This window comes from Grampus griseus (assembly GCF_964374135.1).
Source record: "Grampus griseus genome assembly, chromosome: 18".
Lineage (NCBI taxonomy): Eukaryota > Metazoa > Chordata > Mammalia > Artiodactyla > Delphinidae > Grampus > Grampus griseus.
Genome location: NC_139012.1, coordinates 2,664,710 through 2,679,130, shown reverse-complemented (window position 1 = coordinate 2,679,130; position 14,421 = coordinate 2,664,710). Strand labels below are relative to the sequence as shown.

Genomic DNA, 14,421 nt, shown 5'->3' with positions numbered 1-14,421 from the left:
GACACTTCCTAGTTTGCAGATGGTGCCCTGAATACTGCACACGTAACCCTGGAGCTGGGGTCCTGTGTAAACTGTAAAGTACTGCAGTGCAAGGCAGCCCCCAAACTGGAAACGCGCGTTGGCTGACCGTAGGCACCCCGGATCTTGAGAGTGTCGTCCAGGTGCACAGGGGTGACGGGATCTGGGGACAGTGAGGCAAAAGGCACAAGTGTCATCTGCGCCAAGAAGCAGAGCTAAGGGCCCTGTATTGTCTTCCGAGAGCGAGCGCATTATCCACGTGGCATTTCGTGACCCTCCCTGCCCGAGCCACGGAGGGGTCTGTCCATCGTGGATCCCAGCACAGGCACGGACGCTGCTGTCCCCGAAGTGGTGGCGACTCTTAGGGGGAGGGGCTCAGACTGCAGTGGGACAGTTTTCAGCAGGTGCTGGGGGAGCAGAGCCCGGAATGTACATGCATCGCGTGTGAGGGGAGAGGACTTTCGACGTGTTTTGACAACATGAAGTTAGTGAGATCATCAGGTTAATGAGATCACGAGGTCGTGATGAGAGCCGAGGTTCGTTGTTTCTGGCGTAGACTGACAGGTGCCCATGTAGACTGACACTCGGTTGCCAGCTGTCAGAGGTGCTGTTTCAGGGCTGACATCCCCCAGCCTCGTCACTTCCCCGTTTCCTAAGAGGCCACGTTAAGTCGGGTGCCGGCCTTGACCCTCTCCTGTTCGTCTCCTGCTGGGGTCGGCTTATGCGGCTCTGACCTGTGTCGTGGTTTCTTTGGGTTGTTTAGGTGCCAAAGGCCTCAGAGGGCTTCCGGGATTATCGGGAACTGACGGAGCACAAGGGCTCAAGGGTCTCCCGGGAGATCCAGGTCCAGAGGGATTCCCAGGACCCCCAGGTGAGTCAGGGTGGGACTCCCGCTTGGCCACGTAGATTCAGGGAAGGACTGTGTGTACCATCAGGCTGCCCCGCCTCGACCATCTTTTAACATTTAGAAACTGTTTCGACAAATGCTTGATGACGACTTTTGCTCTTGTCCTTGGGAAATTAAAAAATGTTGCCATTTTCCTCACTGAAGTTGTGCTGCAATTTTGCAGAAGAAACTTACAGATCTTGCAGGAAAAAAGAGATAGGTGCACAGAGAGATTTCTCTCTAGTGGGTATGAACCCTTCTAAGGGCACATAAGGTCATCCTCTTCTGAGCCCTCGGCACCAGTGCCCGATCTGCGGATCGCTCACCAGATACGACGCAGAGAGCACCTGTGTTTGGCTGCTCGCGGCGTTGCCTGCCCACTCTGCAGCTCGCAGCTTGTCTGAGTCAGCAGTTCGAACCATTTCCTCGACAGTTGCCACAGCAAAGCATCATGGAAGCCACTTAGTGGCTAAAAGAGCTTAAACGTTTGAGCTGTACATGGAGGGAAATGAACATGTTTCTGGTAATGAATTGTGAGCAGAAGTTGGGAGTACCTGCGTGGGTGTCCGTGTGCCCCAGCCCACGACTCAGTGGCCCCAAACACAGGTGTCCCTTTGTGGTCACGGCTCAGACGGTGTGCGGGAGCATGGCTGTGTTACTTGGTGTGCAGAGGCCCAGGCACTGGGGAATCGTATCATCTAAACAAAACCATAGACGGTTTCACTAAGTCCACACAAGCCAAACATCCTCCTGCAGGATCCCGGCCACGTGTTCTCTTTCTGGTACCTCGCTTAGATGTCATGATGCAGACCTCTCGTTATAGGGACGCCCTGTGTTTCCTTTCAGGCTTCGTGGGGCCTCGAGGAGTCAAAGGTGCAGTAGGCCGCCCTGGCCTGGACGGACTCCCGGGTCCCTCCGGCCTGCCGGGGCCAGTCGGGCCTCCGGGAGACAGGGGCCTCCCTGGAGAAGTCTTGGGGGCCCAGCCCGGGCCCCGGGGAGACACCGGACTGCCTGGACGCTCTGGGCTGAAGGGCCCCCCCGGAGAGAGAGGCCCTCCTGGATTCCGGGGTAAGTCACGGGGCAGGGGGGCAGGGTCAGAAATCTCTGCTGGGGTTGGGTGAGAAGCCCAGTGCTGCATGCAGGACGCTGTGAGTCCTGCCGCTTCTCCTCCCCCTTAGTTCCAACGTTTCTTTAGAAGGTTTCAGAACAGGGTCGTCATGCTGTGTACAGGCCATCTTAGCTCTTCTGCGAGTACAGATTAGCCGACGTGCTCTCTTCCTAAGTTGGGTAGGGCGCAGCTTGGGGTCCTCCCTGCTGCTTTCAGCAGAATGTGTGCGGTTCTGCGAAGAAGACAGGAGCTGGCCATGCCCGGTGAGGGGTTGGGAGGGAGACAGAGATGAACTGGAACGCAGCTCAATCTGTGGGTGTAAAACTGATGGGTTTAAAAAAATGTAACGTTCACAACGTCATCGAAGCATGTTTAGCAAAGCGGGAAGATGCCTCTTGTCTGGTGAGTGAACAAGGCATCCAAGGCTTTGCGTACCCAGTTCATGCAGAACGGGCCCTGAGAACCCAGAATGCCTGGCTTTAATGCGATTGTGTTGCTGGAATGGGTGGGGTGACCACCAGGCCATTTGGGGTCCCCGTCAGAGAAGCATCAGCTGTTATGTATTGACTGTGCTGTCATCAGCCCAGCGCCCAAGCCCAGGCAGACAGGGGCTCCCTGTGTGGTGCAAGAGGTGACACTCCCCAACACCAGCCGTCAAACCAGTAGGCGTCCTTCACGTGAGACACTGAGGGATAAGCCCAGTTATCGACGGGCAGCTGGACGCCCCACCCTCAGGAGCACGTGCCCGCCAGTCTCTCCTGCGATCCGACTGTAGAAACTGCCCTAGCTCTTTTACAGAAGGCTGCTTGTGGTAGATGTTTGAAGTGTAGCTGTTTCCCACAGACTTCAAAGAGTCTGAGCATAACGACACCAAACGGCAGCAGAGGAACTTCCGAGCCTGCGCGGCTTTCCCATGTTCAGCGTCACCTTGATGACCTGCCCTTTGGGAGAACATTGTGTCTGGCAAAAGCTCTGACTTCCAAAGCATCAGTTTCGGGAAACTGTATCCATGTCTATTCGGCCGCCCCTGTCAGGAGCAGTGGGCAGACCTGGATGTTACTTACATAGCCATTTAACGTGCTTGTAAAGGGCATTTTATTTTTTTATATAAATTTTATTTATTCATTTATTTTTATTTTTGGCTGCGTTGGGTCTTCGTTGCTGCGCGCGGGCTTTCTCTAGTTGCGGCGAGCGGGGGCTACTCTTCATTGCGGTGCGCGGGCTTCTCATTGCGGTGGCTTCTCTTGTTGTGGAGCACGGGCTCTAGGCATGTGGGCTTCAGGAGTTGTGGCTCGCAGGCTCAGTAGTTGTGGCGCACGGCCTGAGTTGCTCCACGGCATGTGGGATCTTCCCGGACCAGGGCTCGAACCCGTATCCCCTGCATTGGCAGGCGGATCCTTAACCACTGCACCACCAGGGAAGCCCCAAGAGTATTTTAACGTGGCGAAATGCTCAAAATATAATGTCAAGTGAAAAACCCTAGATTAAAACTGCACTTAAAACGAGGTGTCAGTTGTGCAAATATCTGCTTCTAGGTATAGTTACGGGAACAGAAAAGAGGCCAGCAGGACATATAACAAGATGTTAGTAACTGTCTCGGGGTGAGAGCATGAGTTACTTAGATCTTGTCATTTATACAGACTTCCTACCACCTGGAAAACCTGTTTTTATAGAACAGGTCTGAGGAGACAGATGTCGTTTGCAATGAACTGCATGGGGTTGACCTCACGGCTCTTGTCTCCATTCCTGCAGGAAGCCAGGGGATGCCGGGAATGCCGGGCCCGAAGGGTCAGCAGGGCTTCCCAGGACCTTCGGGCCAGCCGGGACTGCCCGGGCCACCAGGACAGCATGGCTACCCTGGAGCTCCTGGCCGGGAAGGGCCCTTGGGGCCGCCGGGCACCCCAGGTTTTGGAGGTAAGGATCCACCCTCCCATCAAGGAGTCGGGGCCTCACTGACACCGGAACCAGCACTGACCCCTTGGGGAATTCTCAGCTGTGCTCCAAGGAACCCCCCTCTCAAGAGCTGCAGGGGTTCGGAAAGTACCGCACATGGCATGGCTTAAAAGACAGGAATTTATTCTCTCACGGTCTGGAGGCTGGAAGTCCAAGATCAGGGTGTCCATAGGGCTGGTTTCTCCTGAGGCCTCTCTCCTTGGCGTGTAGACAGCCGTCTTCTCCCTGTGTCCTCACAGGGTCACCCCTCTGTGCGTGTCTGCATCCTAGTCTCTCTTTTGATAAGGACAACTGTCACACTGGGGTGGGACCGACTCTCATGACCTCATTTAACTAACTTCAATCACCTCTTTAAAGGCCCAGCTTTAGACACAGTCACGTTCCAAGGTACTGGGGTTAGGATGTCAACATTTGCATTCTGCAGGGACACAGTTCAGCCCCAGACAGGTTCAGGACATGTATTTCATCAAACAGCCTGAGAAGGCTGCCCTTCCTTTGTACCTGTTGTGTATATTAGGGTTCTAGGTAAGATTTCATTAGGAAAACAGACTTCCCACTGCAAAAGTTCAAAATCTGCTCTGCTTTGAAGAGGCAACGTGATTTGTTTCCTGAATGTGAAAAATTTGGAGAAGAAAGGAAAAACCCTCCTTCAGGAAAACCATGGGGCGAGGTGGGCGGGAGCAGGAAAGCACAGACACGAAACTGTAGACGTTTGCTCAGTGGAGCCCTTGCAGGGGGACCGAGCGCATCACAGAGCGGCTGGGAGGGGCCCAGACATCCATGAGGCAACGTCCAGGGTGACCCTAGTCTGTCGTTTGCCATAATCAGGTGACGGCTCTGTCCAGGACCGTAGCCGGTCCACACAAGGCACTGCCGTGCCCCACACAGGTCAGACATAAGCCAGATGCGTCCCCCAGGAGTGGCCTCGACCGCGTCCAGAACCTGGGGGCTCCACTCAGGGGGAGTGACACTGTGCCGCCCACTGGTTTCACCGTAACGGGCACCCTGGGCAGCGGGTTTGGGCCATCTGTACCAGTGTTCGCAAGGCCTTGCCTGTTCTCAGGCGTGGAGCACAGCATGGTGTGTACAGAATCCATGCCAGAGCCCTCCCTGATGGAGCCCACGGTTTAGGAGGGGATGGAATTACCCACGGGAAAGCTTGCGTTTGGCCGGGGCGAGCAGCAGGGTGACCAGACCGCGGGGCCCCGCGTTTGAGACCGCAGGGGAGCTGGTGGGCTAGAACAGCCTTGGGAGGAGGGGACGGGAGGGGCCGGGCGTGGAGGACGGGCCCTTCCTAGGAGGGACAGCCCCAGGAGACCGGCCGGGGGAGAGCGCAGCATCTGAGGAGGGGGTGGGAGCCTAGACAGGGACATGGGGCCGGCGTTCAGAAGGCGTTGAATGCCAGCTAAGGGTGAGGGAGCCGTTGGGGGGTTTTAACAGAAGGGCTGAGCTTTGTCGGGGAGGCTGGGGAAGGGCAGGCCGGCAGCTGCTGACACCCTAACGAGATGAGGACGGCAGGTGTCGCAGGACCTCCCCTAGAACCTAACCCCAGCGGTGTCAGGAGGGCCGCCAGCCACGAGTAACTCCAGCCGTTCCAGCTCCGTGGCTTTGCGCCCGAGCGGAGAAAGTCTCATGTGACTCGTGTCCCGCGGGCTGGCCGCCGGCTGCCAGAGAAGAACCTCTTTAGAAAGGCCAGCCTGCGGCGTGCTGCACGCTCGAGTCACACCTTCAGACGCCCCTCTGTGGCTACACTTTCCCATTGTCCTTCCAAGACGTTTTTCTTACCAGAAGTTATTGTTATCGATGTCTCAGAAGTATCGTAGGGGTGTTTTCTCTGTGCAGTTTGTTCATCTTGTTTTATTCTTCCTTCCCCTTCCTGACAGGTCTGCCTGGAGACAGAGGGGAGCCAGGTGACACAGGCGTCCCTGGCCCCGTGGGCATGAAGGGCGTCTCCGGGGATAGAGGTGACCCTGGCTGGCAGGGTGAGAGAGGTCATCCCGGAAGCCCTGGATTCAAAGGAGTGGCCGGGATGCCTGGTGCCCCGGGCCCCAAAGGTGACTGCAGAACACGACCAGGGACCTAACCTGTGGGGCGCGGGTGGGACAGCTCTGCGGGAGGGCGCAGCCTCGCAGCCCCAGGCTGCGTCGGGCCCTGGGGACCAGGCGATGCTGCCCAGGCTGGCTGTGACCGCTGTGCCCCCAAATGCCAGTTTATTAACTTCCCACGAGAGAGGGACTGTCTGAAGAGCGGGACTTGCTCTCTGCCAGGGGGCTGGTCTGTGGACAGGCCCCCGGGAGTCGGGATTCAGATCCGGAGGCCGGGTGGTGAACGGAAACCGAAGCAAAGGGAAGTGCTTGGTCCCCAGCGTAGGGTTCCCTGCTCGCGGGGGAGCCTGGTCCCCCCGAGGTGGGGCTCTCTGGCCCTTGACTGCAGCTGGAGACACCGTGCTGCCTTCTCCAGGGCCCTTTGCCAGGTTTCCACGCTGGGTGCAGTGTCAACATCACACCAAGTCCCAGGGCCCCTTTCCAACTGGTGGAAAGACCACGGACCCCGCGACTTCCAGTTTCCCCCTGTCTGTCCGCCTGCATTGGCCTTACGTCTTGTCCCCGGTGGCAGACGGGCTGACTCTGCCCCTCAGGCAGCAGACCAGTCCCTTAGCAAGTGCTGTCCCGAAAATCCTACCGACGTTAAGAATCTTAGCATCTCCTCACACACGGCGCAAGTGGGGCTGTCACCGTGGCAATGAGCCACGCCCAACCCCGCGCTTTTCTCATTCCCTCTGCAGGAGTTAAGGGTTCTCCCGGGATGGACGGCTTCCAAGGCTTGCTCGGGCTCAAGGGGAGATCCGGGCTTCCGGGAAACAAAGGAGAGACTGGATTTGTTGGAGTCCCCGGGCTGAAGGGCCTGGCTGGTGAGCCCGGTGTGAAAGGTACGTCACCTCTCGGCCAGGTTGAGACTCACTTTCACGGCGGCCTGACACTGCCTAGAACAATGTTCCGGCAACCCAAACACTAGACACTATTAAAAGAGAAGCCAACTCAGGAACTGGAGGGCTTCCTCCTTGCTTCAGTACGCTGGCCGTGTATAAGGAGGGAGTGACGCTAACCGAAGGGAACTTGAGAACGGAAATGACGCAGCATTAAGAACCAAAAACATCCTAAGAAACCTATCCCACCATGAGTATTCCATGGTGCACACGAGGAAGTGAGGCCAGGGGAGAAGCGGAAGGTGAAGTCTGAAGGACAGAGCACCTTTGGCAACAGAGGGACACGGTAGTCCAGGTAGACGGCTACACCCCGTGCAAAGAGACGGTGACCCCCAGAAGCGAGCCTGGTCCAAGCCCTGGCCTGGGTGGGCAACCCAAGACCCCAGGTGGGAGATTCAGGAAGGGTGTTCCCAACGACCCACATTTTTTCATGACATTTGTTCAGACACCCTTGTTCTCAAAGTATCGCCATGGTCTCTAAAACAACTGAATTAGTAATAACGAACGTTGATGGGGATGTAAAGACATGGGAACCCTCAGACCCTGCTGGAGGGAACATCCAGTGGTACAGCCAGGGTGGAAAATGTCAGCGGTTTCTTAGAAAGAAAAGCACAGAATGACCCGGAAAATCCACTCCTGGGTGTGCGCCCAGGAGAACTGAAAACTGACATCCACACAGAAACTCATACACAGATTTCGTAGCAGCATGGTTCATTATAGCCCCGAATAGAAACAACGCAGGTATCCATCACGGATAAACAAGATGGGGCATAGCCACGTAAAGGAGTACTAGGCAGCAGTGAAAAGGAATTAGGCTCTGACACATGCTACGACACGGATGAAACTTGAAAACACTGTGCCCCATGCTGTCTGCTTCCGTGTGTATGAAATGTCCAGAACAGACCTGTCTGCAGAGACAGAAAGTGGGTTAGGGGTTCCTATTGCTGGGGAAGGGGGCACAGAGGGGGTGACCGCTGATGGGCACAGGTTCTTTGGGGTGATGAACATGTTCTGAAGTCAGTAGTGGTCCCTCCGGCCAAGGCATTCTGTGCCCCCCTCCCTCAAGGAGAGAAGGGTGGAGGAAGACGGGTGTTCCCATCACCTGGGCTCCCAGCTCGCAGCCTTGGGGGAGCTGTAGCACCCACAGGTCAAGGGAATGACTGCATTCTGTTTCCTTCTAGGCAGCCGAGGGGACCCCGGCCCCCCCGGACCACCTCCCATCATCCTGCCGGGAATGAAAGACATCAAAGGAGAGAAAGGAGATGAAGGCCCCATGGGACTCAAAGGATACCTGGGCTTGAAAGGTGAGGCCCCGCCTGACCTCAGAGCCGGTGGCCTGGGGTCCCCTGCCTACCCCAGCCCCTCGCAGGTGCGAGAGTGGCAGAGACGCCCCAGCGCCCAGGCCACCTCCTGTGCTACAGCCCTCCTGACACCCTGACGTCCGCGCCAGGGGCTGGCGGGTGGTCCTCGGGGGCCCGGGGGGGTGGAGCAGGGTCCCCCCAGAACTTCACACTCAGTCTCCCTGCAGGCCTTCCCGGAATGCCAGGGATCCCCGGGCTGTCAGGAGTCCCTGGGCTGCCGGGGAAACCAGGCTACGTCAAAGGAGTCAAAGGAGATACCGGATTCCCCGGCGTGCCCGGGTCACCAGGATTCCCCGGCGTGCCCGGCTCCCCCGGAATCTCAGGGTTTCCGGGCTTCACAGGCAGTAGGGTAAGTGGGCATCTTCTGTGAGTTCCTCTCCCCGTGGCCTGCTGGCCGAGCACTGCGGTCCACGGTCCCTGGGGGACAAGACTCAGTTCTGCCACTTACGGGCTGAACGACCCTGGGCAAGTCACTGAACCTCTCTGTGCCTCAACGTCCTCGTCTCTCTAATGGGCAGTAACAGTACCCACCTCACAGGCTGCCATGAGGCTTGAACGGGCTCTTGAGATGGTACCCAACATGTTTGCCCGGGTAAGCCTGGCAGAGGGTAGGGCATAGTCAGCCATGATTATTACTACCACTGTCACGACCATGGTCTGTGTCATTGATGTTATTTATTTCAATGAAACTGCCGTCATTACTGCTTTACAGTTTAATAAGAACAGGTGTGCGAACCAGCTTCCGCACTGAAAAACTGCAGGACTTTTTTACAAAATGATGACATCGCAAACCTTGAGAGTTGGTTTTAGCAGAACAGCTGGATACGCTGACCCTTCAAAATTGCAAACTTCACCAAGTCAGACAGAGAAAGAGAAATATCCTATGATATCCATTATATGCAGAATCTAAAAAGAAATGATGAACTTACTTACAAAACAGAAGCAGACTCACAGACTTAGAGAACGGACTTATGGTTCCCGGGGGGAGGGGTTGGGGGGAGGGATAGTCAGGGAGTTTGGGATTGACATGTCCACACTGCTATATTTAAAATGGATAACCAGCAAGGACCTACTGTATAGCACAGGGAACTCTGCTCAACGTTATGTGGCAGCCTGGATGGGAGGGGAGTTTGGGGGAGAAAGGATACATGTACACGTATGGCTGAGTCACTTCGCTGTGCACCTGAATCTGTCACAGCATCAGGGTTTTTTAATAAATTTATTTATTTGTTTGTTTATTTTTGGCTGCGTTGGGTCTTCGTTGCTGCACGCGGGCTTTCTCTAGTTGCGGTGAGCAGGGGCTACTCTTCATTGCAGTGCGTGGGCTTTTCATTGCGGTGGCTTCTCTTGTTGAGGAGCACGGGCTCTAGGCGCACAGGCTCAGTAGTTGTGGCACGTGGGCTCAGTAGTTGTAGCACGCGGGCTCAGTAGTTGTGGCGCATGGGCTTAGTTGCTCTGTGGCATGCGGGATCTTCCGAGACCAGGGATCGAACCTGTGTCCCCTGCATTCTTAACCACTGCGCCACCGGGGAAACCCCTGTCACAGCATTGTTCATTGGCTATACTCCAATATAAAACAAAAAGTTTTTATAAAAAAATTACAAACTTCACGAACGGCCATGTAAGATGGTTTCATGTTTGGCTTTGCTCCAGGGCGACAAGGGAGCTCCGGGGAGAGTAGGCCTTCACGGCGAGATCGGCCCCATCGGTGACTTTGGTGAGTGTTGGTGGGAAGGTGAAAACAGGGCATCCCCGATCCAGGGCATCCCGGGCAGTGTGGGGACGTCAGGCCTGTGGGTGCTGTTAGTTACTTTGAAGCAAATTATTCTTATTAGGAAGGTAGCGTCATAGAAGTTGCTAAACTAACCACAGGAAGACCTGACTTCAGCCATCTTTTTTGCACCTAACAGGTGATATTGGAAACACTATAGACCTTCCAGGAAGTCCAGGCCTGAAGGGGGAAGGAGGCACTGCTGGAGCACCAGGTACCCGAGCGATTCTCCACCCCTTCATCTTCCGCAGCCTTGCCCCCTGGTCTGTCGTCACTCATGCTTGCCGACCGTAGCATTACTTAGTGAGCCCACGGTCACGATGTAGGGATGGTTTGAGGCCCTTAAGCCCGACGTGTAAGGAAGACTGGAATTTGTAATTAAATTGAGCCTGAAGACGACGTCAGGAAACCTTTCTCTCCCTGAGAGGGAAGATGGAGAGAATCAACATTCAGTGGGTGGGAGGAGCTGCAGCCTCTAAAATGTACCACACGTGCCTGTTCTGTTGGGACACATCCTAGGGCGCGAAGCAAGTGACACAGTGACCAGAGCCCTTGCAAACTGTGAAAGGGGAGTGGAAGTCAGACCTCTCTACTGTGTAAGACAAGGGGCGGCCCCCCAGGCCTGTGTACGTCAGGGGGTGTCACGTGGCATGGCAGCTCACGCCCCCTTCTCTGAGCATCACTGAAGTTCAAGGTCAAAATTCCTGCTTGTGTCATATCCCATGGGACTTGGAATAGATGCCTCCTTCCTGGGATTTTAGCTTGGGAGACCCCACAGGTCTGCCTAGGGATGGCTCGGGTTGGGGGAAAGAGTCTGTCCGTGTGTTCGGCCAACAGGGAGGGTGCTGAGCTTTACTGAGAGAAAGAGCTAGAATGGAAAGGGGCATTCGGTCTAGCTTGAGAGTGGAGGGCCGTCACTTAGGAACAGGTAACCTCACCTATGAACTCCTCTGGGCTCCCTGTAGATCTACAGTTTGGTCTCCCGACGGCTTTATTCCCAGATACAAGGCTGCCCCAGCCCAGGAAATATGGTTGCTCCCCCTTGAACGTTTAGCTTTTAGTTAAACTGAAGCCCAGGAAGTGGAGCCTCCCACTGTGTCCGTCCCCAGGGGACTGTATCCTAGGCGCAGAGGGGCGGTGTCAGTTGTCAGCATCCTCGGGGGTGTTCCGTTCGCCCGAAGACAAGTGCAGTGTAAGAAGTGGGCTCGGCCACAGCGCTTGCCCCTGCAGCGTGGGCGGGAGGGGCCCAGGGGCCCCGGGCAGGTGGCCTGCCAGTGGGAGGGCCCCGGGGACTGGGGGCTCTGGCCTGGTCCCTCCTCGGAGGATGAGAGTCAGGCTGCACTGGACTCTGGGTCCAGGTGGAGGTGGTGGAGACCGTTTATGGAAGAAATAGGTAAACAGGGGTTTGGAGCAGATTTTAAAACACTAACGTAATCCATAGAAAACAAGCAGAACGTCTTAGGTGGTTTTCTTCAAGACCACGAGCACGTCGACAGTAGCTGTTCTGAGAAGAGCCTCAGAGATTTCAGGAGACACTGGCGAAAGTGACTGTGTAGAATCGGGGTGGTCTGAAGTTTCCAGAATCTTCCAGCGTCCCAGAAACACCAAAACCTGTGGCACAGAACAGTGTCACTGACGGGAAGGCCGCGCTTCTCTAAGTCCACCAATGAGCAGGGAAGCACCTGAGGGGCTCGTCTAAAAGGCAGATTCCGGGCCTGACCCAGACCTGAGAGGCTCAGACATCTCATGTCTTGACTAACCCCCCGGATTCCCCGGCACAGCGCCCGTTAGAAACCACTCAGATAAGGGCTCAGGTGAGGGGTCTGTTGCCGCTTAACAAGACGCCCAGAATGTGGCGGCTTAGAGCACCCACCGCTGCTGTTATCTGACAGTTCCTGAGGCCAGGAATTCGGAAACAGGGTGGTTCTCGTGAGATTCCGGTCATGAGGTCGGGCGGGCTGCCTCATCTGAAGGCTAGACTGGGCCGGACCATCCACGTCCAAGGCGGCTCTCGGCGGGTGGCCTCAATTCCTCCCCGCGAGCTTGAGTGTCCTCACGCCGTGGCAGCTGGCTTCCTCCAGAGCGGGGACAGAGTGAAAGCAGTGATGATCTGTAGGAGCTGGGCTCGAGGTGGCACAGTGGCACGTCCACGGTGTCCTGGTGTTCACGCAGTTCAGCCCTACTCGGTGTGGGTGGAGCTCACAAGGGTGCGAATGCCAGGACGCAGACCGCTGGGTGCCAGCCTGGAGGCTGCGGACCACAGGCTCAGAGCAGGGAATTAGGTAGAAATTTAGTTGAGGAAGGCGCCGTCTAGATTTCCACCCCCACTCCCATTGGAAGCACCAGTGTGAAGGCAGCATCCTTTACCTGGTGCCCCCTTGAACCCGACGAGCCTTAAGCCCCAGTGACACGACGGCTGTGGTTACAGGTCTAAAGGGATTCTTCGGAGAGAAAGGATCAGAGGGTGATGTCGGCTTCCCTGGGATCACCGGCCTGGCAGGAGTCCAGGGCCCTCCTGGACTTAAAGGGCAAACAGGTAAAATCCCAGGCCATACCACCTTCCCCCAGCCTGCCCTCCCTGGGCCCGGCTGGACGGTGCGGTGGCCAGTGAGGCCGAGTGCGGCCGGTCCCAAAACAAGGGCGGCCAGTTGTGCCCGTCTGCTTTCCCCCCGCGGTCGCAGGCGAGGCAGCTCCCTCCCACCTGTCCCTCCCTAGGTCCAGCCCAGCCCAGCTGTAGCGGAGGCACGGGGCCGATGGCCGTGTCTGTGCGGCCACCATCTGTCTCTGTACATGTTTAGACAGTTCCTGTGACGGCTGCCTTTCGTGCATTTCAACTGCAGAATTCACGGGGGATCCCGCGTTACACGAGTGAATTCGTTCTGTGCTTTTTTCTTGCTGCCGTTTTGCTCGCTGTTGCCCGGGATCTGTGAACACAGACAGGCTGATCCTCAAGGGGTCTCTGGTTCTCCCCAGGCTTCTATGTGCACGATGGAATGAGATTACGAATACACAAGCTGTTCTGTTTGGCCAGGCTGCGCTAACCCTGCTGAACTTGAATGCGGGGTCCAAGGCCACGTGGAAGGGAAGCTGGTTCTTTCCCGCAAAGTTCCTCCCCGAGGCAGGACCCGAGCTGGAGGCCACGAGGCCTCGGGGTTCCTGTGTCCCCCTGAAGGATGTGTCTGTCCCCCAGGCTTTCCAGGACTGACAGGGCTGCAGGGGCCTCAGGGAGAGCCGGGACGGGCGGGAGTGCCCGGCACCAAAGGAGACTACGGCTGGCCGGGGAGCCCAGGCCTACCAGGTAAGACCCCTCCCCTCTCTGCAGACACGAAGCAATGGCAACCTGCAAAGAGGCGTTTACTCCCCAGAACGATGAACAGAAACCTGCCGGGAGACCTCAGGGTGACTCTCAGTCAGCACCTGGGCGGTGCAGAGGCGGGACAGAGGGACAGATGCAAGGGTCCCCACTGAGCGAGGTCTGGTGCAGCCCTTGGGGGGCTTGGGGAGTTACTCGGCCCGGCCTTGACAGGCCTGGGTCAGGGGACAGGCCCTTGGACACTCTCCTGTCCAGAGTTCAGGGGGGCGCACCCCGACTCCACATTCACTGCCCGCATCACAGGAAGAACCGTCGCCTGCTTCCCAAGTCCCACTTTAGGCTGGTCCTCGGAAATCCAGAAGGGATGGAAATGATACCAGGCTGTTGGTTCCAAGCACCGTTTTTATACGTACGGTGACTCACGGATCAGGAAAAGAAACACACGGCACTGCCCGGTCCCCTTCTGGCTGTAACGAGTCTGTAAAAAGTTTCCATGAAACCAATTTTTAGGTTAATGGTTCTCCTGGGTGACACAGAAGTGACTGATGTACATGTCACAGTATTTGCTGTACTTCCGGTTTGCCCAGCTTTCGAACACACTGGATGGGCGACCGTATCACAGCAGAAAAAAGCATCTGGTTATGTTAAGGGTCTCCCTCTGCTCCGCCATGGAATAACCACGAGGGTCCTCCACAGGTCTGCCCGGCCTCCGCGGCATCGGCGGATTACACGGCTTGCCAGGCACCAAAGGCTTCCCAGGATCCCCAGGTACCAGATGGCAGTGGGGCAGAGGACCGGGTGGGCCATCAGGGACTTGGACGGGGGTCGGGGAGCTCAGGGAGCAGGGCGGGCTCCGTCCCGGAGGCCACGGGGACTCAGTCCCGTCTGGCTCCTCCCCCAAAATGCTGCAGACGGGGTCCCAACCAACAGGGAGTTAGTTACTCCTCCCAGGTCTGGAGGCGGGAAGCTTGGGGTGGGTGCCATTGCGGCAGAGTCCGGGTGAGGACCCTCTTCCCGGCTTCTCG

The 14,421-nt window shown here is 56.7% G+C and overlaps 1 protein-coding gene across 4 annotated transcripts in view; it reads left to right on the top strand.

Annotated features, from left to right (window-relative positions):
* COL4A2 (collagen type IV alpha 2 chain) overlaps positions 1 to 14,421 on the top strand; it is a 177,084-nt gene that overhangs the window by 151,210 nt on the left and 11,453 nt on the right. For 3 of the 4 annotated variants that reach the window (XM_082675327.1, XM_082675328.1, XM_082675329.1), the window contains 12 exons: positions 782 to 889; positions 1,751 to 1,972; positions 3,765 to 3,926; positions 5,849 to 6,019; positions 6,751 to 6,894; positions 8,133 to 8,255; positions 8,480 to 8,661; positions 9,966 to 10,029; positions 10,223 to 10,297; positions 12,512 to 12,619; positions 13,274 to 13,381; positions 14,093 to 14,164. In XM_082675327.1, coding sequence (XP_082531453.1) covers positions 782 to 889; positions 1,751 to 1,972; positions 3,765 to 3,926; positions 5,849 to 6,019; positions 6,751 to 6,894; positions 8,133 to 8,255; positions 8,480 to 8,661; positions 9,966 to 10,029; positions 10,223 to 10,297; positions 12,512 to 12,619; positions 13,274 to 13,381; positions 14,093 to 14,164 — 1,539 coding nt within the window. The remainder of the gene's footprint in view (positions 1 to 781; positions 890 to 1,750; positions 1,973 to 3,764; positions 3,927 to 5,848; positions 6,020 to 6,750; positions 6,895 to 8,132; positions 8,256 to 8,479; positions 8,662 to 9,965; positions 10,030 to 10,222; positions 10,298 to 12,511; positions 12,620 to 13,273; positions 13,382 to 14,092; positions 14,165 to 14,421) is intronic. The other variant, XM_082675330.1, reaches the window with a different exon arrangement.